Here is a 26047-nt window from a genome sequence, read left to right as displayed (position 1 = left end):
AAGTCTCGTTCAGTTACGGTGCTGGCAAGCATAGCACTGCCGAGACTGTAAGTGTGTTGTGGATTATTTCTCCCCAGATGGAGCACTTTACATTTCTCTGTGTTAAACGACATCAGGTTGAGGTCCATCCACTTCACGAGCCTGTCCGGTTTGACCTGTATTGCCAGCCTGTCTTTGAGTTTGACCATGCTCCTCCAAAGTTTGATGTTGTCAATGAACTTTGCCAGTTTGCTTATAATACCTGAATCCAAATTGTTGATGAACATGTTGAAGAGCACTGGTCTGAGTACTGATCCCTGAAGGATGCCTCTGGTCACCTTCCATTGTGATGACTTTGTTCCATCAATCAATATCCTTTGGGTCCTACCACAAAGCCAGTTGCCTAGCCACCAGACTGTAAAGTAGTCGAGGCCACATTCTCCAAATTTAACCACGAGGACATCATGGGAGACAAGGTCAAAGACCTTTTTTAAGTCCAAGTATATGACATCAACCTCATTTTCCTTATCCAGGTGGTGAGCTACATGATCGTAGAAGGAAATGAGGTTGGTCTAGCATAAGCTGCCTGTAACAAAGCCATGTTGGCTATCCTTCCAAATACTGCCCATCAGTTAGCCTGTGTAAGGGATTCTTTGATAATTCTCTCCAGCATTTTACCAGGGATTGAAGTCAAATTGATTGGCCTGTAGTTTTCTGGGTCCTCCCTTGTCCCTTTCTTAAGGATAAATACCACACCAGCCTTTTTCCAGTCTTCTGGGACCTCTCCTGAGTGCCATGAGTCTTCAAATAACCCTGCCATCAGTCGCACAATGACATCGGCCAGTTCTTTTAGCCATCTCAGGTGTAATTCATCTTGCCCTGCTGACTTGTAGATATTTAGCCTTTGTAGGTGCTTCCCCACAAGATCTATGTCAACCGGGGGAGTGTGGTCACCCCCACCGTGATGATCCTGTATCCTGTCAAGCAGGCTAACATCCTTCGACTGGTGGAATACTGATGTGAAATATTCATTTAGGAGTTCGGTTTTGTCCCGAGTGTCAGTTATCAGCTGTCCCATTTCATTCATCAGGAGCTCTATGCTTCCCATGTTCTTTTTTCAACTTCCTACATATCTAAAAACTGACTTTTTGTTGTCCTTGATTGCAGTTGCCAATCTGTGTTCAGTTTGTGCTTCTGCTGCCCTGATCTGCTCCCTACAAGTGTGGGCTGTTGCTGAATACTCTGCTTTGGTAGTTATACCTGATTTCCACCCCTTGTAGACTTCTTGTTTTAATTTCAGGAGGTCCATGACGTCCCTGTTGAGCCAAGGGGGTCTGCCAGCTCTTTTGCTGCCTTTCTTCTGAAAGGGAATGGACTTTCTTTGGTCTCTTAAGATTGTTTCCTTAAGGACTTAGCACTCCTCTTGTACTCCCTTCTTCATCAGACTGTGGTCCTGGGCCTCACCAAACAACCTCCTGAGTTTGTGGAAATCAGCTTTCTTCAAATCATGGATTTCTACCCTACTGGCTGATTTATTTCAACTTATGGTGGATGGAGAAAATGATTATTTCATGGTCAGTGTCTCCCAGTTTCCCTTCAATCCTCAGGTTGCTCACTAGATTGTCCCCTTTGGCCAGAACCAAATCTAGGAGCACCTTGCTTATATTTGATGGCCCCTTCCTATTTCTGTCTGTTCAAACAGTCCATACCCTGAGTATCCTTTCTCAACACCCAGCCTCCTGTGACCAGGAACCACTTAAGCCTAGTCGGCCCTTCTACCCTCTGAAACTTCTGAAAACTAAACAAACTCTAACAGTCCTAGCAAAAAGGAGAGACCTATACATTGCCAAATAAATCACAACATACAACAAATAGAACATGGTCCAAACAGGACTTCTCAAACATTTGCCATTTTTGCCACTCTTCAGAACAGAAACACGACCTTTTTGCCTGTAGGGCCCTCCTTTTGTTCCTACATAACCACGCTACAGAGGACAGTTGTCAAAGTCTCCAGTCAGCCACCCCTCAAAGACCATGGTGCAATGACTTCTCCTCTTTCAAATACAGAAAAACTCCTGAGTTGCTGCTAGTATCTTCATCTATTTGAACAATCACCCTCCTATGCATCTGAGACTGAGAGTTATAGTCTAAGAGCCCCTATGCATTCCAGAAGGACAGTATGTTTCTTCTTCATTCCCCTTCCTCAAAACATATAGCACACGTTTAATTTTCCCCCTTCCTCCTTCTAATGCTTTTATCCATTTGCCTATAAGCCCCACTGAGGCATGAACATTTCAAAGCCACTAGCTGTGTTAGTCATAGGAAATAAGTCTATAAAAGACATAATTATCTATTGTTCACCTACAAACTACATACTTTTGTTTTCAGTGAAGAAATATGAAGGAAGGAAAGTGGACTATTAAAGAACATTTCCCTGGATAGTACACAAAGCAGCCATTTTAAATCAGGTAGGAGGCTATAACTTTGGAAATTATTATCTATATAGCACTAGGCCTTCTGAGTTAGATTCTGAGGGGCAGGGCCTTTCACAGGCATATAAAACTAGTGGCCAATGGGTGCTAGCAGTACCGTGGCAAGGTGGAGGGGGCGGAGCCTAGTGGGATGACCGTCCTTGGTGCCAAAGTGAAGGAGTGCCAACAGGTGCTGCCCAGCTGGGGTGGGGCATGGGATGGAACCACGAGCAGCTCATTTGGGGGGTCCGGGAATGGGGGGAAAGTGGCTCCAGACACCGCATGCACTCCTGAGCAAGCATGGGGGGGGTGTCCCCCGGATCTGTGTGTGGAGCAAGGGTGGGCTGCCACTGCAGGCTTTACTCTGGGCACCAAACTTCATTGCTATGGCACTGGGTGTTGGATCAGGCTCCAGATGCATGGGTCTGATGCTACCCTTATATTTCTTCTGCAGACATTGTATTCCATAAGAAGGAAAAGGATGGGGCAGGGAAAGGAAAAACAGAAGATACGACTTGAGAATTTGGAGTAATTCTACCATTAGCCCCATGGTTTAAAACCACCCAAGTACTGGAACAAGTCATAATCATCCAGAAATGCATTTCTGCTTATCGGTTATTCCTTTGGACACACTAGACAAATGTTCTTTATCTAATCAGTGCATCTGATGGAATGTATTATGACGCCTCTAGAAATAGTTATTAATTTTTACTCAAGTTATACTAAAAGGGAGAAAAAGATATCATTCAAAAACCGACCACAACTAATTTTACTAAGTTGAACTTATAACCATTTTGGTTCTTTTCAACAGGGATTTTTTTTTTTCCTGCTTGAGTGTATATCTGTGTTTGCATGTACATGTGTGTGTCAGGAATGCAAGCACAACTGTTCCCTGGCTCTTGTGGGGTCCCAAAACGTATTTATTAAGAACTCTCACACCTAGATTGAGGCATGCTGGATTTCTAATCAGAAACATCCTTTCTCCAAAATATTCACTGTTCATTGTAATTAGACAAGTAATAAAACAAAAAAGCACACTCCTCTCCCTCAGAGTGTGCATGTAAAACTCCTTCCCTGTGTAGAACTTACAATTTACTCTCGAAGTCTGTGAATTTATAGTATTAAACAAGTCACACACACACACACACACACACACACACACACACACACACACACACACACACACACACACACACACACACAATCTCCCCTTCTCATATTTTCAGAAAACTCTCCAAACCAGTATTTCTGACAGTGGGTTGGGGGACAGTAAGTGAAAACCACAATTTTCTCTCCATTTATATACAGAAATTATAAGCAATAGGCTGTGCACAAGAAAAAAAGGATAGTGCAGAAGCAAACACCACAAGATTAGTATTTTCTCATACTTCAAGTACATAAAGTAATGTTATTACAGTTACATTTTCCAGTCAATCTGGCAATTTCTCTTATTAAGCAGTGCAGACTGTAATGGGCAGAATCCAACAATAAACTAGACAATGAAATATTACTGATATACTGGCTACGTTATCAGAAGATAACTGCATTTCAAATTAAGAAGATAGGAAAATCAGTAAGTTACATTTTAAGACAGGTTCTTCAAGAAAGTTATCCAACTGAGAGACCATAATATGGTAAGAAATGACCAATAACATCTACAAGTGTTTCACAGGAGGAATGCTTCTCTAGGTACAACCAGGCCTATTATCAGTGAAATTCTCAAAAAGCAAGTGAATATACTTCTTTTTATTCAATTGAAAATTTGTCTTGAATATGGAGATAAATCAGAAATGGGGCACTGGATCCAAATGTTTTTGGTTTGAAGGGAGTGGGAGGGTGTTTGTGTTTTGGAAATGGCAAATGCTAACCTTGGTAGTGTTAATATTTCTTAAAAATGAATTTAAATAACAATGGTTCTTATGAGGCTTTCAGATTGAATGAGATTACATACGTGAACTTTACTGCAGACTGGATCCTTCAGGTGACTGGGTCTCATGCTTTGGAGGCTTTACATCTTACATGCCTAAAATGCCTCACACTAGAGTTACTTGAAAAATAAAAAGAAGTTTTCATGAAAAATGTCAACGTTGTTTTTGATTCAGAGGACTGGAGATAAAGCCATGTTTTGGTGAAAGTGATTTAAAAAAATAAATTGCTTTTTAGAAATGGTTTACCAAAAATGAGATTTTCAGCAAATGAAAAATGTTCACTTCTAGCTGGACAGACATTTCAGTATTATTTTCAGTTTGAAAAAAAATGTGTTGATGACAACTGTCTGAAAAGTGTCATTTTTTAAAAATAGGTCATATTGTGGAAAAAACAACCAAAATAACCCCCCCAAACCCTTTTGATCTCCTCTACCTCACACCATATCAGCTCTAGGAAAATTATCACTAATTATAATCAGGATGCTGCTGCAGGATACCTTCAAATTGTGGGAATGCAAATGAAACAGTGAGTGGCAAAGAGCTGGATTGTGTGGCACTGTGGCAGGCAATGCTTGTAATGGGTGATGGGTGGACACTGCGACACAGTACTCAGCTTGTGAAATGGAGATGCAAGTGCCACAGGACTACCAGCAATATATTCTTTCATCTATTTTGTGATCTCACTTTCAGTCCATGCGTGGGTTGTATAAGGCTCTATTTATTAAAAGCCACCTATTGTCTTATGTCCTCTCAGATCAATCAATTAAAAAAAATAAAGCAACTGCCTCTGAATTCCCCAGCTTATTATCCATGTTAGCAGTCTTGGAAAACAGGACACATAGAGATTCATTTAAAACGCTTAATCTATTTAGTTTGTTGAAGAAAAGATTAGCAGGTGGTGATTCCAGCTCACAAATGGAAGAGAGATTTCTGGTAGTATGCAGATTTCTCATTGCAGGAAAAAATAAAACCTAATGAGATCCTGTGGTTGAAAGCCAACATCCTGTTGGAAATGGGAGATTTTTTTTCTCCCCAGGAGGGTACATACACTTTGGACCACTGACGGACACTCTGGTAGTTGGAATCGTTAAACCATACTTGACATGACCTGCTTGGTAAAAGACAGACTTGAGCTCAACCAAAAGTTATGTGCTTGATTCAGAAATAACTAGGCTACAGTCTTTGGGCTATACTGAGTAGGAACTATGACTAGGTTATAACAGCCCCTTCCAGCAACCTCATGGCTTATTTGAAAAATGAGCTATGAGCACAAGAAAGGCATTCTTAGTGGTGCTAGTTGAAAACGTGACGGAACAAAAAACCTGCCGCCAGTTTCAATTAAAATATGTATATTCATAATTCAAAATATGTATATTCATAAATTTGTGCTCCAATTAGTAGTTGCTTTAACATCTGTCTGGTGTTGCCAATCATTAGAGAACACACTGAAGTGGTACCTAAAGCTCTCTGCTATTCTTCTGACAAAGTACTTCTGGAAAACTAGAACATGCACTCACTCACATACACATACGGTGGTCGCCCCCCCCTCAAAAAAAAAAAAAAAAAAAGGAAAAGAAAGATGTAGGGCATGAAACAACATCAGCAACAAGGTGCATTCAGTAGATACCTAAAACTATGCTGAAGACCCAATTTGGATCTGAAGTACACCTAAGTAACTTCATCAAGCTGAGTACAGCTGCAGGGGAGGGTTGGAGAAAGCTGAATTAAGCCCATCTTTCATTCTCATATATAAAGCAGTGGCAAGTGCTGAGAGAAGAGTTACAGAATTCTGGGGAGAGGAAAGTTGAGACATTTACAGCAAACAATATACACTTGCAGCTTGGTAATTTATTTTTAAGACGGACATTCAAATCATAATACAGTTTTCTTGTTTTACTCCTATAGTATGTCTCAGAGTGAGCATGCTACCCACATAATATAAGTGTTCCCAAGAGCATACATAAAGTTTTAGTTCCTGTGCTAAATTTACTGCATGCTATCTGGGGTTTAACCAAGTGTGGTAAACCAATCTCAGGAAAACCTGAATTCATGGAGTGTTAGAAATAGTAACTTTCAGATAAGGAGGAAGGTAAAAACAGCATACTTTAGTGACTTTCACCCCAGTTCTCCCATTGGCCTCTCCTCACCCCTTACCCATTAACAAACACTGTGCGGCAACAAAACAGTTTGATATACCTTATGGCATAAACTCCAGAAAAATCCAACGATACAGCAGAGCTCTAGTGTGGAAGGTTATATTACCACTGACTATGCTATGCCTGGCTTAGTGCAGCCTTACAGCACTTTTCAAAACACTGGGTTTACCCCAAAATTAAGAGAGCAAGTAGGCTGGAGACAAACATTCTGAAAACGAAATGTAGACTGAAATCAGAGATCAGATTGGGTCAGGTCCATGGAGTTTAAGATTCATGCTGGGCCCTGAGTCATCTGACACAATCTCAATGCTAAGAGGAAAAATACGTGACAAACGAGAAACAGAAATTGCACTTAAATGCAAAGCCATTTAATAAAAGTGTGGGTGAGGGACTGGGGGAGGAGGGAAATGAGAGAACAGATATGTATAAAAACTTTTAAAATAATGAATGCCATCAGCCCTGGGATGAAAAAGAAAAATCAAATGAATGATGAGAAGCGGATATCAAAGCAGCCCGAGACACCACTTGTTATTGGACTGATCTTATCAGCACAGCTAGACTGTCTTCAGTAATGAAAAATCACAGCACTTGGGCTATTGTTGGGTAGGGTCGTCTTGGTACACATAAAGCCAGGTGCACAAGTATTAGTGCCCATGTGGACAATGTTACTGGAAGGATTTTTGAGCAACTGGCAGAAGGCAGAAGCAGGCAGAAGGATGCTATTTGTGGACGGAGAGGAAATGACAATAGTGGAAAACAAAACCAAGCCAAACTGGGGGATTTACCATTCCCTGCAGAAAAGGTCTCTCTGCAGGCTGACAACCTACTGCAGTACCCACTGCTTTGATCTGTATTTAGCTATGTTAAAATTGGTTCATAGGCTAGATGAGAATAGAGCAATCCCCAGCTTTACACTTCACTCCAATTACAAACAAAAAGGCTTGGGAAATATTAAGATTACATGTGCCTGGAAAGACAGTCACTTGATACTGTAACTTGCATCACACGGAAGAAATTTAATGCAATAGGTTGAAATTCAGGTGCTTTAAATAAGCTTTAGACTGGATTTTGATGCCATGAGCTTAAAAGCCAGCAGGAGGTGAGAAATGGGGAAGAGGTTGCAGAAAGGTATTAACTTCAAAGGTAAAAAGTTCTTGTGCTCTGTTTAGGTCTGCTTCTAACTTGTCTCTGAAGCTCTAGTAAATCTTACTAAGATTTAATTCTCAGTGTTAAGTAAATACTGAATCGTGGGAGATGGATTATTCATTCATGTGGTAAAAGCCTCTGCGTAGGAATATATGCAGATGTTACTGCTTCACGCCTGTTCTGAACATACGTAGATTTTAGACTTTGGCATAGAAACTATCCATTATGCAATGGTCCGTGGATATATCTGGGATCCTTTCATCTTCATGCTGCATCAACAGGATTCCCAGGAGCTGTTTGATAGATGGAATACGCTTCTTGTTGAGCAAGTGAAGAACACTCAAACAAGTGGCCACCCTAAAATGAAGGGGTGTGCCACGTGGAATTAAAAGCATCTGGGAATGCTAGATTTTAAAAGGCACAGAAAAATGAAATGCAAGCTGAGTTTCAAAGCTTACATTTGTGTGACATGTGCATGATTTTGCTCAGCACTGTACAGGACAGGAATGTGGCCTTCTGAGCTCACAACAGGCTTAGAGTCGCCAATATGCTCTAGTTGCTTACATCCCATGATACCAGGGAGCGGTAAGCCTAGCATAATTGACTCACTGCTCTGGACTTAGTAGCTTTGTATTGCCACGGTAAGGTAAAGCAATCAGAGGCAATGATGAATCCAGCCCCAAGTAAGGCCTGCAAAAAATACTCCCAACCAAGCAAATCAAAGCATTCTGGTTAGAGTCCGGGCATGCTATTTAAAGCAGCGCCCTATTGTTTGGGACCCTTGCAGCAAACGTAGACAGGCTTATGGCTTTGCACCGAAATACTGCAATTTGTGGGACTCAGGCACCATGTTGGTCAAGTTTTCTTTTGAGATTTTCTCTGTTTTAAATCTGCAGCTTCCACTGCACAAAATGCAGGCTGGAGGAAACCCAGCTTTTCCACTTCTTCTGGAAAAAATGAAACTAAGAAACCTCAGCCAAGACATCCATAAGGCAAGCATGAAGCTTATGCGATAGCCCCTTTGTTTCTACCAATATCCCCCCCTATACTACCCATCAAAAAATAGCAAACCAGATAAACCTGCTGGAAGCACTCCTTGTTTTCATACCACTACTAACTTGCTGACAGCTCGTCTCCCACGTACTATGACAGGGGTTCTCAACCACGGTGCTGCAGGTCTCCACAGTGTTGCAGCAAAGGTGGCCAGGTGGCACTGCCCTGGGTGCCTTGGACCCAGCCCAGTTGTCTAAAGCTGCCAGGCACACCTGTTCTGGCTGCAGCCCACCCTGGTCCAACCTGCCAGGCTCCTCCTGGAAAAGTCCGGCCAACAGGGGGGCTTTCACCTGGCTATGGCAGTATCACTGTCACTGAAAACCACTGAGATCAGCTGAGGCAGTGGTTCTCAGCTGGCACAGTGCTAAATTAAAGGGAGTTACGAAGAGGTGTCTTAAATCCAGAAAGGTTGAGAAGCACTGCTGTAAAGTTTTTTTTTAGGATCAGCAAGAGCCCTGTGGCCCTACTTGTGGCCTGACGGGGGAGAAGGATCTGAAGCAGGGGCAATCTGGTTCAGAAAGGTGCCCACAGGAAGAAGGCAGAGAGCAGTCTTTCTTCCATGTGACAGAGACTGTCCAGGTCCCTCCAAAAACATTTTTTTTTGTATATGGCTCCAGCCAGATCCATCTAAAACAAACTCCTTCTGGAGAACACTTCACGCAGCCCTAGTACAGAATAAGGGTGAGTGTTATTTTGTTGCACGTGTGCCACCAAACCTTCACTGAACCGGTCAGATTAGCTGCTTCTTCATACAGAAACATCCTCACTCAGCTGCACCAGCTCCTTACCTACTGAAAATGAAGACTTCGAGAAACTTTCTTTGATGCCTTTTTGGTCTGGTGCTTTTGAAAATACCTTATTTGTTTCTGAAATGACGGGTTTGGGGGGGCTTATGGACTTCGACAAGGTAATGGCTGGGGATGAATTCAAGGGAAATTTAGCTGCCAGAGTTTTGAAGACAGGAAAGTCCCACGATATTCTACAACACACACCATTAAGTGTAATGCTCCAGATGATGGATCCCAAAAATGTACTTAATTTCGATTCAACAAGATACTTACACGTTAATAAAAATTAAAAACACTGAGTTCCATCAAGTGTATAATAGATGCATGTTTGTCTAGTATAGTATGCGCAGGTAACTGACTTCTAATATTAAATGGCTCAATTACATCCAAAATTCAAAACATCCTAGGAAAGGCTGCGTAAATCCTCCCCAGACTCTTGATACCCATATGGGGCAGAGCTATGAAGACAAATCGCAGTGATGTGGGGTTATGTAGGCACACGTATATAGAGCATCTCCCAAACAGAAAAAGAGAGAGCCACTAAAAGTTTCCTTTGCTCACATTATCCCAGCTTTTCAATGGGCTCTGAGGGCATCAGAGAGCTATCACTGCTAAGGACCTGTGGGACTTTGCATCCCTCCATCTATAGTAAACCTAGATCTGCTGTCAAATGCTTCACTCCCGCTGATTTTACACTGGTGCAGTTCCATTGATTTCACTGGTGTAACCCGAGAGCAAGGAGGAGGGGGAGAGAACAGCCCCCATGAACATTAGATACAGCAGATCCATTTAATGATTAAACACATGATTGTTTGCTCATGAAATGCAACGTCACACAAATCTGCTACGAGCTAATTGCCTATTATGGTTTGTGGTACTGCTACAGGCAGGTGCTGAATGATAAAGTGACACTTAAAAGGAGAGAAAGCTGGTGTGGCAAATACCTGAGCTTGCAGACTTTGGAAAAGCTTGGCTTCCACAATTTCTGAGGACAGCACTTATTGCCCCTTCAGTGAATTGGCCGGATCCCTCTGCCCAGCACACTTGAATGTTAAGGGAAGATCGCAGAGGCAAGTTAGGAGAGGGATTTTATTCAAAAATAATTCACTCAGTCTAATTCCTTCCCATTCCCTCCCCCATCCATTACTGCAGCTGCTTAGTTTGCAAACCCTGGCAGCAGTCAGAGCCCTACAGTGAATGCCTTGATGCTATGGCCCTGATGACAGTGATAGACATACTCAGCAGGACCACTTCAATGTAGAGAAAGGGGAGCTTAAGTGCAGGAAGACAGAACTGGCTGGTGCCTGCAGCTTGAGAGGTTACTTTTAAACACTCATTCGGTTAATTGGCCAGAGTGGCTTGGAAAGTGATGGATCACAAGATTAACATGGGATTTACATTAAATAGAAGGCAAGAGTTCTCCTGTCACGTGTCTTCCTTAGTACATTTTCCCAGATGTTGGCTTTGCAAATGCATTACTTGGAAGCAGAGGAAACTCCCCGACACATTGGTTCCCTGGATGGACTATGGGACTGGGTAGGCATCTCCCGCACTTTGCATGGGCAGGGAACCCAAAAAGTCCATATGAACGTCTACTCCCGTCCCTCTCATACACCGTGATCCCTGAGATACCCTGTAAAAAATACCTACCGAAGTATCAACCAGTAAAGAGCAGGAGACACAAGGCCACAACCACAGCCTTGCTACTGCAATGGCAGAACATTAGTCAGGATAAAATATGCTCAAATTATCCTGGCAAGAGGGCCATGCCTCACCCTACTGAGAAAGGCAATATTCATGTCAGTCTGACCTGAGGAAAAAATCCTTCTTGACCCTGGATTTGGCAACTGGTTTCACTCTGAGTGTATGAGCAAGAGCCACCAGAGAGACATTTGAGAGGTTTTAAAATTATCCTTCAGAGGTTCAGTGCATCCAGCCAAGTTCCCACATCTAGCTGGGGCCAATGTCCAACACCTTAGAAAAAGATAAGAAAAGTCAGAAACTTGTAATATTTTCAGAATGGAGAAGGAATTTCTTCCTAGCCCTTAAAAGCAACCAGACCTGAAGCAAGAGCTATCCAGCAGTGGTCACACAGAAATCAAGGTCTTGCCAATGTTGTTGCAGCGGCAGGGCATTAGCAGTGTCCTTCTCAGTGTTTCGGGTATTGTTCCTTGTGTTGGGGGAGAGGGCTGTAAGTGGAGATTTTGGAGATTTTTTTGGTTAACGATCACCTGCAAATGAAGAGGACTGGACTCACTGGCTCAGGTGGTCCCTTCCACCTCTGTGTTCCTAGAACGCTAGAAGGGTGGAGAGGTCTCTATGAATTGTTACTAGTGGAAGGGCACAGCCACCTATCTCAGCCCATGATCATCAATGAGATCCAAAAAATCTAATATAATGACAGTTTTTCACTCCCAGTACCCTGTGGTACAATGTACTGCTCCCCTCTGGGCTAGGAATCTTTTAACTTACTTTTTTCTGTCCCTATGCAGTCTGACCTTAACTCCAGTATTTCCCTCACCAAAATGGCTCTTAACTGACAGTCTCATTTGGATTTCTAGAGATGGTAACAATTATTAATTTAAGGTGGGAAGCCACAGTCCCTACTGTGCAGAAAATAACAATTCGTTTCACCTTTCTTGCATCATTTCATGAACTTGCACAATAAGAAGCAGATCTGTTGCAAGGCATGATTAAGTGGGATCATCTCCTCACATCTTGATGATGCTAAATAGCTTTTGTGAGGCCATTTTGGGAAGGGATATGCAAAGCAAATTAACAGTGATTTATGAAAAAAAAAATTATATCCTATCCTTTCATGGTTTCCAGGTGTAGGCACAATTTGTTTCACAGCAATTTTCATTTCTGGTCTCTTTTTGCAAAATCCTGCAGCTGCCAACTATGTTGGCATCTACAGCATCTAGGAAACGAATTTCCCTGTGAAGCAAATTATTCCAGGATGAATTGAGTGAAGGCACAGCTCCTCACTGCACATTACTGAAAACATTTCTGATAAAAACTGGGGAGATATTTTTATCCACATCTCCAGCTGAAAATTGCTGGGAAAGATGCTTTTCAAAAGCCTTCATCCCCAAGCATATAATTACCAGATCCTTGAACAAAAAACACATGGCCAAAAAAAATAAAGATTCTGATTAAAATAATAATAAAAAAATTGGAGGTAGTAGTTGATGGGAACAGAAAGAAAGGGTATTTCACTCCTGTATTATTTTTATTATGTCTCTAAAGTTATCAAAGTGAATTCAAAATCACAAGTTATTAATTAGGAAGTTAAGAACATTCAGAATAATTCATAAAAATGCTATTTTACTATCAGGAAGGGAATAATAAAAGAACATACTAATCAGAATCAGACTGTCAAGTGTCTTCAGGTCAGGTATCTTCAAGAGGTGGTTCTCGGTATACAACCAGGATTTCTCAACGTCCTACATGAACAGTCTGCTCCTGAGCAACTGAACCACTGCCCTGGGCAGAGACACACAAATTAGGAAGCCTAGGGATCTCCAAACTATAAAGACTTAATCTGACATATAAACCAATGGGATAATTTAAATACTTTATGCATCTGCTGAAGCATTTACAGAGCAGGGCCTTAACTACTAAGTGATTTTTTGCATTGCAGCCATCACTGGCTCCTTTACTACCAAATTAACTGGCTCCTTCTGGCCTAACAGAGAGTAGTACATAGTAATGGATTTCCTCAGATGTCTTAGTCAAAAGAATACCACAGTGCACCTATTCCATTTGTAGGTAAAACATTTATTTTACTGCCTGGACAGGAAAGTGAACTTTGGGATGTAGAAATTGGACCCTGGATATGTGTTGCTGGCATTCCAACAACATAATGCTGCCACTAGTAATGCTAAAGAGTGCTAAGGGAATTCTAACTATAATGATCCTGATACAGGGACAGTGTCCCTCTCCCAGCGGACTTGGAACAGGGCTGAGCTCCAAAAGTTTACCAGGGCCCGCTATGTACATTAAGTAAAGGAGGAGAAAGGAAGAAAACTAGGCCAACCTATCTGGAAAGCCTGTGGTAAAGGGTGGGAAAGGAATCTAATTGCTGTGCATATTTTGTACGATAAACAGCAATTTCGAACTGAAATGCGCCATCTCTGCAACAAAGCTATAACTCAATTCCACTTTATATGCTAACAGGAATGAGCTTGTCTACAATGAATGGCTGACATTTGGCAAAGCAAAACCTCTTCTTTTGGGTCCAGAAAATCCCAAATAAAAGACCACCTTGCTTAGCATAGAACCCCAAATGACGTGGTGAAGATGTCTGTAATCTCTTAAATGAAAGAGTTTTGCATCTCATCTTTCTCTTCTGTCACTTATGCAAAACCAACCTGCATTTTAAGAAGCTTGAGGGATATCAAAAGAATAGGAGCTACATTCAATAATACCACTGTGAAAAAAAAATCAAGCAAGATAAAATTACTCCGTCTAGAAACTATAAGAATTTCCTCATGTCCCCTTACGGACATCTCATAAAACCCAGAGAATGTTACAACGTATTTTACATTAGAGCCACCAGTTTCTTAGTTGCAAAGGATCAGAGGTTTCCTGTTTAATGGTCCTAAACAACCTTGTTTTTCATGGCTGATTTTATATATTCAATGCAGCACTCTGTTGTTACACAGCTGTAAAGTTAGTCATGAACTACAAGATAACATGCAGGGGGAAAAAGAGGATTAGGGTCCAAATAATTTAGGAGATTTCTAACAGAATGCAGAGCTCATGATGAATGCTTGGCATGAGCTAGAAGAGACCCCAGAGTCATTGCTACCTGCTGGTTGTTTAGTGCATGCAGCAACTTGGTCATCTCAAAGTTTCCATATGAAAATCCACCACCTCTGGGGAACCAGGGTTGGCAACTCAAGCAGGGAAGTCAAAGACTTATTAGAAAAACAGTCTTGATGGCCAACACTGCCGCAGACATCCCTACAGATGGGGACTGAAGCTGACTGTTTGGAAATTGTGAAAGGATGGGAAGGTTGCCATCATTCCTGTATGTGGAGGATTTTAGTATGAAGGACATCAACCCAATACTTTTCACCAGTACTACAAATAGGATCTCCAATGACAGAAAGAATGGAGACAGACACACTAACAAGCATCATGCCTTCTAGATTTTCTTCTCTACATCATTCCTCAGTAAATTACCATGTCCACACAAGATTTTATCTAATTGCCAGTGTTGCAAACAGTCCTAATGAGGCTTTCCTAAGTTGGATCTCCTCTCTTACTGGTCAAGTCTGCAATCAGGTTGTAGCTAGGAATTCTGACTGGCATTAAAGCTTATTCTCCTTCTGTCATGCCAATTCTGCTATGGGACTTGCAGTCCAGAAACACAGCAGCAGGACCCTGCAGGCTTTCTGATCACTTCCTTTTCCTCATCAAAACTAAAAGCAGAACAAACTGGTGATGCATTAGGCTACTGGCTGTGTATGGTGCAAATAGCTACGGCTTTTCTCTCCCATCTTACACCTCCTAAATGACGGAACCTTGGAAATAGTCCATTATGCTTCTTTGATGTGATGGGGGAGGAGATGGTGAGTTGGTTCTGATAAATAAGCAACCCTAAACCTTCCTCTTGAAGGTGGGTTTGGTTCCTGTGCTGCTATGCATTTCCTGGTCCTGACTAGAATAGCATTTTCAAGAAAAATACCATTACATGAAAACAACCTACTGAGACCCTTTCTAAAATAACCAGGGAGCAGACAGGAGGGTTGGCCTGAGAGTTCTGGAAACTCATGTGGTCCAGACCGAACCACCTGTCATTGAGGTTTGCTCATTGGCTTTATAATGTCAAGTCAAGTCACTTTAAAAACTGGATATATAAAGACATGTGTTTTCTTCTTAGATGCCCTCCACATAAGGACAAGGAATTTGTCAGAAAGTCAAATTAAAAATATTTTTAATAGGGGAAAATCTTATTAAAAACACATTTGAATGACCAAAAAGTTATGTTAACTACCATATCTAATTTATCATTAAAATAGTGTGGAGACATAAAAATCCTCCACGTGCTACTCAGGCTTAAGTAGGGTAGCTAAAAAGGCTGGAAGAAAGAAATGTAGGCAACAAGACAGTCCCACTTCTCCTCTGCTGACAGTTAATTTAGTCATAGCAAAAGAAAGCCATAATTTTCTAGGGAATCATGAAAGAGATGCTTCCTCCAAGTCTAAGGTTGATCCAAGACACCCAGCCACGGTGTGCTGCTAGGTGCAACCCGGAAGAAACTTGCTGAGCATGATAGAAGTTTAATTTTTATTTCTCAGTTAAGAAAACTTCGGGAACCCACGCTCTGTGATATACTGCCTCCGTATAAAGATGGCAGGGCTACACACAGGTTGATTAGCCCCTTGCAGCTTTGTCTAACAGAGTCTGGTTTTTAGTGCAGGCAGTACTATTCCATTGTTTAAGAAACAAGGATCTAACATTCACTTCCCACAATGTGATGTCACGTTGCACCAGCAGTTAGTGCATTAGTGCCAACTGTCATAGGCGACTCAATTGAGTTCCTCACAGGCAACTTTTCTTGTATCCTACACAACACTCACAGAAGTTTAGGGCTGGAAGGAACCTCATGAGATCTTCGTGTCCAGCCCCGCTGCTCTGGGCAGGAAAGACTGCTGGGGTCAAATAACCCCAGCAAGATGTGCGTTCAGTCTCCTTTGGAAGATCTCCAGGGTAGATGCCTGCACCACCACCGCTGGGAGTCTATTCCAGAGTCTGGTCACACGAACTGTGAAGAAATGTTTCCTTATATCCCATCTGAAACCTTCTTCTAGGAGTTTATGACCATTGCTTCTGGTTTTCCCCTGGGGCGCTTCAGTGAAGGGTTGTTTGCCTAGCGTCTGATGCACACCCCGATATATTTGTAAGCTGCCACCAAATCCCCCCCAAAGTCATCTCTTTTCTAAGCTGAAGAGTCCCGTATCCCACTCAGCCTCTCCTCATATGGCTTGTTCTTCAGGCCTCTAATCACACAAGTGGCTCTTCTCTGGACTCTCTCAAGCTTCTCCACATCCTTCTTGAAGTGCGGCGCCCAGAACTGGACGCAGTACTCCCCCATGGGCAGTCTCTGCAGATCACTAGATCACAATCAGGAACAGAGGTAGCATGCCCTGTACCTCGTTACCAGCTCCGAGAGCCAATGGGGGTCCTGCCAAGTTGTCTTTTGAAATCTTTTCTCTGAATGCCTACATTCTTGCAGCATTAGATCACCCGCTCAGAAGCTCCCTGCTGCACGAGACACCTCAGTCCACTTGAAAAACTGTACCAGCACAATAAGGTAGACATCTGTGCCTAAGCAAACATCTCCGTCATTAATTAAACATTGCTTAAACAAGCTATACTGACTTGTTTTTCCCATTAGGAAGAGCCAGTTCAAGTATCTGGTTCAGATTGGTTGGAGATCGCACATTTTTGGACTCTCTCCCCCTGGGTCTGGTTTGCTCAGGCACTGGCAGGGCAAGGTGAAGGACAAAGCATATTCCACTAATCAGCTTCAAGCCATGTCAATTGATTCAGAAACCACTGTGATCTCTTTCTTTTCAGAGAAGGGAGCTTCCATCAAATAGGAAAGCAAACTTCCTGCAGTATATGCTCCAAGTGAAAGCTGCAATAAGCAGAACTGTAGCACGCAACAGCCAAAGAGGGCTCTCATATTTTACTCTGGTTATATTTCTAATACCATTTGTCCTAAAAGGGCCTGTGGCAGGCTTTTTGTGTCCATAACCTCCCTCAAAGGTGCCCTTAAACCTTTTCTCAGCACACAGGAATACTGGGAATAAAGAAACTGTGTCTGATCCACATTCATAGTTTAGAGCTCAGTCCTGCATCTCCACACAGTCTACCTTCTTGTCATGCTGGCTGTTTTCTAGTGCGAGCCAAGACCTTTGTGGTATACCATGTAATAGTGGATTAAACTTGTGCTGGGGAACAATGTCAGAAGTCTAGCAGCGTTTAGCCGATTTGTTTCCTAGAACACATCCACGCGCACCCCCAAGCTTCCCCCCACTCCCACCGACTAGTCAGCCTTTTTATACACTGATCTTCAAAACAGACTTTCGAAAAAAGGTGCACGTAAGCTTTCAGGAAACATTAGAAGGTCTTCTGTAGTATTTTGGGTGACTTGCAAGCAGACCCTCCACCACGCTGCCTGCAGGCAGCTATAAGGTGAAAGAGGAGAGGCAAAGCATTATGAAGGGGGCTCTCCAGTGGAAATTCTTTCCATGGGAGTAAAGGCACATTTTACAAAAGCAATTCAAACATAGCATAGACACCAAGGTTTGGATTTGAACACACGCGTGAGCTTAGCACACAAACATGCTACTTGGATTTATAGTGACCAAAAGAAAGAAAACTGAAAACAATGAAGAGTAAAAAAGGAAGTACACTAATAGAGGGGAAAATACAGGCTCACTCACCAAAGTCTGACTGTAAATCCTTTTTCAGTCCACAAAGCATGTCGGCTATTATCTATCAAAGCATTCAGCTAATTGCAATACCAGCTCCTTTCTCTCTCTCCCCTGGCTGCACTGGAATCACTTTACAGCCAGCTCACTTTCAGGCTGTCTCCCACAACAGAGCAGGGTTACAAAGCACTCTGTGCTCCTCCACTTAAAAGGAAAATAAGTCCAATTGACACCACTCTGCGACGATCCCAAAATGCTGCACTGCCTTTAAAAAATAATAATAAATGACACACTCAGATATTTGAGAAACCAGATTCTCAAGATCTGCTCTGGTTTGAAAATGAGAGAATGCCCGAGGCTACAAGATCTTTAGCTGTTCTTAAAAATCCAGCATCAGATCTGCCAGACTGACCAGCCAGCAGGCAACGCGGGGCAAAAGTTGTAAATGTAATGATTAAAAGGAGCAGCTGGTTAAGGAGCAGTGGCAACTTAAACCCTGACTCTCTGGCAGATGCAGCAAATATGAAGCAGGCACTTCATTCCCAGTGATACTCCAACTTGTACCACATTGGAGTGCAGCCATCATCCCGTTCAGGCAGCTTATTTGCCCTTTTGTTCCTTGACATGGGAATTCATGAAAAAGAAAAAAAGAAAAGCGAGCAGCTTGCGACACTCCAGCTGCAGTGGGGGGTTCCCTACTGTGCCTCCGAGTCCTTTCTCTGCACAATCCCCAGTTGCAAAGTTGGAGGGCAGCTAAGCCTGATGGAAATCTCCAAGTTGCAGCAGCCTTTCCAAGCAGGAGAACGGGCTGTGACTGCAGTATTGCTTGACACGCTTTCCTCTCCCCCACCCCCTTTGGCAAATGCTTGTAGAGCTTCCAGCACCTTTCAAGGCAATGTCAAGCTGCTGTCAAAGCATTATACTCCCTCCCAAACACATGCACACATACAGAGTGTAAGGGAGTAATAAGCTGCAGTCTCGTGTCCTGCCTACAGCATTTTCTGAAAACTCAGTTTAACCCCTTCTTGGAAAGGCAGACTAGCAATCACTGCATGCTTCTCTTACTCAGTTTAACTCTGTGGAGAAGAGAATGAGCAGGAGACATTTTTTGCTTTGTTTTTAAAATAGATGGGACAAATCCTAAGAATTCTGTATTTTGCTCACACCTTGGATACACACCAGAAACTAGGAAAGCACAAAAGGAATGAGGTATTTGTAGGAGACCAAAGTATCGGTACAAGCATGATCAACTGATCCCCAGCTAATTTGGTTTCCTGGCATAGGCTGCTGCATGTGTTACACTGCAGCATCTGGTACTGCTCTTTACAGGACAGAGGTTATTGGACTAGAGAGTCATCATACCAACCCAATGTTTACTTTGCTATAAAACTAAAACCACATACTCTGCTACAGAAAAAACAGAAAAAGACAGCCTAAGTACAGACAGTCAAAAAGCCTGAGGCTGAATCAATTCAGTCTTTGCAGGTTAGTCTAAGATGCACAGATTAAAACTGAGAACAACTGGACAGGCGTTCACTTTTGATGCATGAAATGCATCCACATGCCTGCAGTGGCTTAGGTCAGAAGCCAGGGTGTGCTAGAGCACGGCTCTTTGGCACAGCCAGAATGGGCTGTGTGTTCACTTCCTCTTCCTGCTGCCCCTGAGGTCTCTGGGATTTGCAGTCCCGAATCACAACAACAGGACTCTGCAGGGTTGCTCATCAGTTTCTTTTCCTGCTTTCAGGTGCCTCTGGGATTTGTAGCTTACAGTTGCAGCCAGCAGCAAAGTTTTAGCAGGGCAGGGCAGGGCAGCTCTGTACTCAGGAGAAGGAAAGTTTAACCCCCCTTCCCGGCCTCAGACTCCAACTGGGCTTTGTCTAGTGCGGGCAGTCCCTGCTTCCCCCCACCAACCCTTCTCCACTGGAGCAGACAGCACAGCCCAGCCCAGGGCTGCAAAGCATGCTGGGAGACTCTGATTTAACTTGAACCAGGACATGGCCTGGGACAGAAATTTCACATACTGGTTTGACCCAAATCAGTTAAGTCTGATACTACATTCAACCAGGTTTATCTTAAGCCAGTTTCAGCCATTTTGAAACTGGTTTATGTACACTGAACTTCTGTTCTGTTGCATGTTTAAACCACTTTCTGATCACTTAAACTGGTTTATGTGTGTGTAACTTCTGTCCCTAGTCTTAGGGTCCACTCCAACCTGTCCATTTGCCTGAACACAGGATCAAATACCCCCAAACTAACCTTGACAGACAGTTGTCTAACCTACTGTATAAAGACTTTGGTGATGGAGATTCCATACCACAGTGGGGTGGAGTTCCAGTGTTTAACTATCTTTACAGTTAGCTCTTCCTAACATCTAACCTAAATCACCCTTGCTACATTTAAGCCAACTATGCCTTGCTCTATGCTCAATGGACATGGAAAACACTTTCTTACTTTCCCCTTTGCGGTACCTTTTACATATTTGAAGACTGCTGTCAGGTCTCTCCTCAATTCCTTTCTTTCTGAGATGATGCAAACCCACCTGTCCTATGATTTTTTACTCTGATGATTTTTGTTGCTTTCTTTTGGAGTCTCTCTGAGAGCACAATGAAGTGTGGTGCCCAAGAACTGGACCCAGTACTCTAGCTGAGGTCTAACCACTGCTGAGCAAGAGTGCAAGGATGTTGATATACAGCATTTCTGTTTATAAGTCCCAGTTTGATGCTGCCTTTCTCTGCAACAGCATGCAACAAAGGTGAAGGATCACAGCAAGTCACTTTTGGCAACACTGAAGGATTGTGCTGTGAACTTAGAACCGCTTCCATTCCATATCCCGCCCAGAGTCTATTTACACTAGAAAAGCTTTACTAGTTGAACTGTACAAGTAAATTCTCTTATTGTAGACATTGTTTATATCCACCACTGAGAACCTCTACAGGTATTATTTCTAGCCATTCCAGAAATTTAATAAGCTATAATGGTGAAAAGGACAAGCATAACTGCAGCTACATTATGGATTTTGCTGGTAACAGCATACAGACAACAAAAGTTTCCCTAACAAAACTTTATGTAGACTGGCCAAAGTACAAGACCTTTCGGGGTTTGATAATTGAGTGACGACACCTGCATTTCAGAGGAGGCCTAAGCTTTCTGCTAAGATAGAAGTGCAGTAATATCTTTGCCTCCATTTGAACTCAACTGTTTCAGGCTCAGATGACTTACACACAATAGATAAAATTAGTAAAACAAACACACTCGTGGGAGAGATATTTTAGTCCATGATTTGTTTGTAAAAAAAAAAGAGTAGTTCTGTCTGACAATAGACTTAATTAGTAATTGAGTCAAAATTTGTAATTAGAAATCTTTTCGCACTGCTATTAATGTTTCTGCAGAGGAGAAATTGAATCTTAAAAATTACATTGGCTTCACTTGGAGATTTTCTTCTTAGGGAACAAATGCAATCAGAAACCTCTAATTTGAGGATTATGTACTGTTCTGCTAGCAAAAAAAGACATCACTATCTACAGTTCATAGCTTTTTATTTTTGTTAAAGGTGTAAGCACAATGATATGTTTAAAAGGTGCCATCGTTAAAATAAAAAAGGCAGTCATGAGAGGATGTGGGGAAAGGAGGAAAATGACAGAGTGAGGAGGTCTGACTTATGGATACTAGCCAAAGCACAAAAGCACTATGCTTGCTTGAAATTTCTGGTAGCAATATTTTTCCAGGTGAAGTCAACAGCTTGAATCTCTCATGATGAGGTGGGGAGGGGAAAGGTGGACTGTGCACATGAGGACACATCAGACAGCCAAAATGATACAGTGTGACACAAAAAATATACAGTTACCATAAAACATTAGAAAGAGGCATCAATCTGAACTGTGGCAGGGTAAACCAGTTCATCAGTAAGCAGAGATTTGGCTTGAGGCAACAATCTATCCATCCTCTTTCACCTCTTGACATTAATGTTGTGATTGAACGCCATGAATTAATAGCTGTCCAACAACACTCCTGCTTTCAAATATGTGCTAAAAGACCTCACTTAAAAATTGACTGGTTCTTGCTGCTGCTTGGTGCCCGTTGGAATCCTTTAGCTAAATGGAAGTCAGTCACCTAGGACTAATAGAAATTAAAAAACCCCCAAACAGAAAAAAACCCCTTTCACAGGAGAAAAACGTAAGCCCAGTCCAGAATTCTTTGCCCCCCAAAATTTCCAATTCCTGTGGGAGTTTCAGATATGCAAAGAATATTAGATCAGGTGTATACAGACAGACAGATGCACACCAAAGTCTGGCTTATGTCATTTCTCATGGTCTTTCCTCCTCCTCTACAAAGTGGCATCCTTTACCAGTGCACCCTTTAGTTACATTTAAAGCTCGCAAAAACTTAAGACAAGGGAGACAGTACAAGTTTAGCAGGACCTAGATTAGCTTGGCACTGTACATTTACAGGATGTACTTTATACAAACCACCAGGCTGGGGAAAGAATGGGTCATTCAGAAAGTGATGGACAGGGTCCGGCTGAATTGAAGTTCAGTGTCCCATCCAGAGACAATACTTGTTTAACAGAATGCAGAAGCCCATAGTAAATGATCCAACACACCATGGGACATTACATCAGAGTATTTTAATGGTCTCTTTTGGACCATTCAGTATGCTTGTAAGAATATAAAAAGACTCTTATGCCACTTCATAGCAGCAATTCCCAGGAAACACTAGTAAAGGCAGCTGAATTGCTGCTATTCAATGAATGACTAGCCAGAAAAAATGGCAAAAGGAAAACACAGAAGTTCTAACCATGTATGAATACCTTTGCAACAATCCATGTTGCTTTGGGTTAGGGATGACTTAGAACAGGGCTGGCCACAGTTACTCACCCTGGGAGCTACATCTGGTCCTCCACCAAAGCCGGAGAACGGTGGGGAACGGGCAGCGCTGAGCAACCTGGAGTGGAGGTGACCACTGCTCCCCACCCCCTGGTACCGTAATCAGCCCTGCCTCAGGGAGAAGTAGGTACAGCTTCAGCAAAGAAGTCCCGGAGAGCTGCAAAAACCGTGCTGGCGAGCCTCATGCAGCTTGCAAGCCGCAATTTGGCCACCATTGGTTTAGAAGAAAAAGCTCAAGGACTTTCAATTTTATTCTGTGTTTCAGTGAAGATATAATTTCCTTCTCCCCTCCTCTTCATTTCTGCAATCACAGTCTGTGCCTCTACAGTCCCAGCTGGGAGCATGAAGTGGAAACACCGCTTTTTGTTATCTCTTCTACGGTGACAGAGTAGATAAAACAGCTTCGATAAGACTGCAACCCTCATGCTGCCTTTATGGGAATGGAAGCTTTACACATCACTCTCTAGTTTATTAAGAAGAGGTCAGCTGGTTCACTCTCTCATCTAGCCACAACCTACCGTATTTGCTCCACTTTGCTGTGACACAACACTTATTTATTAATAAGCACCTTCAACTCTAAAAGTCAGACCTAGGCTTCCTAGAGGGCTTGTCCCTACAGTAAACAAATCCAGAATTTGGGGCATTTAGGGCAAAAAGTGCAGTGCACTTAATTCAGTTTCTTACACGGAGAAGAAAAAGCCCAGATTTTTACAGAAGTCTTGTATCCAAGTAATTTAAACATAGAGCGGGAGAACAAGAACTCCTTGATCGCTCTATCCATTAAGAGCAAATTCCACCAGCCAGCTTTAAAAGCTAATTTATTATCAATAATGGACACTGCAAGATAAATTGACCCATCCAAGAGGCAATTAGGGCCCTTGGTTCACACACATGCACAAGATCTTATAGCACCAAGACGGAGACTATTTTTGAAGGGGTTTTCAAGACCCTCATCTATTTCCTTTATCATTAGAGCAGAATAAAACTCCAGCTGCACATTTGTTCTGCTTAACCATTTCAGAAAGAAAACCACCATGAGATCCCCATCTGTCACTGCCCAATAGCAATGGCTGCATCTGCGGGTAGGGGGAAAGAGGCCAGCGAACATAGGATGCCTCCAAGGGACTAATAGGAGAAGAGGGAGCTGCAGTGGCCCTTGCATCTGACACCAGCTAGTCGAAGTTCTAGGATTATGCATTTCATCCAGAATCGGGCTGGAATGCACTTTAAGGTAACAGACGCTTATTCAACCCACAAAAACTAAATTAGAGTATCTGAGGTTTTTTTCGCTTTTAAAAAAAGTCACTAGTCATAGTCTACCCACAATTGGTGTCCACTGTGAATTTCACCAGGGTTGCTTACCACACTCCAAAACTGAGACAGAAATTTCTTTTCTGTTACCTAAATGGTATGCATACATAGGCACCCGATTTCCATTGCTAAAATATACATGATATGCTTACACCCAAATGAGATAAAATTCAGTCTGGGATGAACACCACTACACTCATGATGGAATTGGCTTACAACCATCAACGTCAGCCTACCCTCCCCTACTTCCTCTTCATTCAAGCCATAACACTGAATTTGTGTTGGCTTGATCCTTTCCTCCTGGCATGAGACCGATGTGTAAACTTTGCTAGCAGGTCAAGATAAACGAAGGAGAGAAAATGGCTGGTTTAAAGGTTTGTAAAGAGACTTTCAAAATGACGTGAACCAATAAAATAGATCGTATTTTTAGCCGCATATCTTAATTGCACAATACCTTTATATTTTTAATGCATTTTAGGGGTTTTTTATGTTGTTTTTTTTCCTGCTTCCCAGCTGAAGCTTAGAAACACTTTTTTGGGTGATCAAAGGGCACTGCTTATCCACATGCTGAGACTCATCTTTCAACCCTTTTCCTCCCCTGTCTTCACATATGCTATGCCTCACAGCTTCTTATGTCTACTTCTGCAAAACATGGAGAAGAACATGCCTGAGAACCCCATCCAGAATAGTATGCAAGCAGGAAGTCATCAGGTTAGTGAATAAGACAGGAAATGCACCTGATAACTAACATAAGAAATGGGGCAGGATGGTATGAAATGGTCAAATGCAGGGGGTGGGGAGGGAAGGGAATATAACAGAAAAATTACTAACAGCTAGTTTTAATAGTAGTGGGCACAACATTTGAAAGGCAGAAAATACAATTCAAGTTGATGGTGTCCCTTTAAACAAAGATCAGGGGTCATAAAATAGGCAAGACAGAGAGGCGCTTTTGTTCATGATGCTTTTTATTCTAATTCCCCTACCCATGCATGTCCCTGTATCAGAGGGGAATAAAAGCCCTTGGGGTCTTTGCATTGCAGCACAATCTGTCAGACAATTTCATAAAACTTGGCAAAATGTTTGTTTCAAAGATGAGCCAAGGATCACAAATTATAGGAGATAACTCTTGTAATAGAGTTGCAGACACAGCAAAACCTGCGTGGAGGACCATATCACCACCAGTTTTAAAATAATCTGAAAGCCCCTCTCTCGGGGTTTCTGGATGCTTTCATCTTCAGTTACAGGAACAACTTCTCCAGTAATATCTTTTTATTTGAATAATGGGTGATTACTTAAGTCAAGGATCAATAACTATAAAGAATAGGCTCCAAATCTGATCACACTCTAGATCTCTTAAACCCATCTCCCCCCAGGATTAGAACACAGTGGGAAGGCACTGGTTCCAGGAAACATCTGCAGTTTTTAAACCCTTTATTTAAAGCTTTTCTTCTACGACAACAGATAACCCTTGCTAAAGGACACCCTGTGGATTTACTAGCTGCTCTGGTGTGCAAACTGCATTTGGTACAGTGTGTCAGAGGTAATTATTCAGGGTACACATGGGATTCAGCAGAGGCTGGGTTGTGTAATTTCTGATTGTTCATAGAGATACCCAATGGGGACTCCACTGTTTACACTGAGCTCTTGGGTTTCTGTCATTGGACAGCAGTAGAAACCAGCATTCCCTCTAAGCTGTGTGGCATGTGTGGCCCCCCAGGCGCGCTTATGCTGCGGTGCCAGGTGTACTTGCACACCTGTGAGGCCGTGCACGCTGCAGTTTGGAGGGAAGAACGCTGGTGGAAACTACTGAGTGGCCGCATTTACATGAGACGCTGACCATGCAGTAGCTAGTTACTACTACGCAACAGCATCGCACGGCACA

The 26047-nt window shown here is 42.5% G+C and overlaps 1 protein-coding gene across 3 annotated transcripts in view; it reads right to left on the bottom strand.

Moving 5' to 3' along the window:
• Positions 1 to 18897, bottom strand: part of GRIP2 (glutamate receptor interacting protein 2) — a 114359-nt gene extending 95462 nt beyond the window's left edge. For 2 of the 3 annotated variants that reach the window (XM_019536797.1, XM_019536798.1), the window contains exon 1: positions 17984 to 18893. In XM_019536797.1, the coding sequence (XP_019392342.1) occupies positions 17984 to 18023 (40 nt within the window). In that variant the 5' untranslated portion in view covers positions 18024 to 18893. Of the gene's footprint in view, positions 1 to 17983 lie in introns of all 3 variants that reach the window. The other variant, XM_019536799.1, reaches the window with a different exon arrangement.
• Between the last annotated feature and the right edge of the window lie 7150 nt (positions 18898 to 26047).

Source organism: Crocodylus porosus, unplaced genomic scaffold, assembly GCF_001723895.1.
Source record: "Crocodylus porosus isolate Cpor-Errol unplaced genomic scaffold, CroPor_comp1, whole genome shotgun sequence".
Lineage (NCBI taxonomy): Eukaryota > Metazoa > Chordata > Crocodylia > Crocodylidae > Crocodylus > Crocodylus porosus.
Note: the sequence above shows the minus strand (reverse complement) of the source record. Positions and strands in the feature narration are given on the sequence as shown.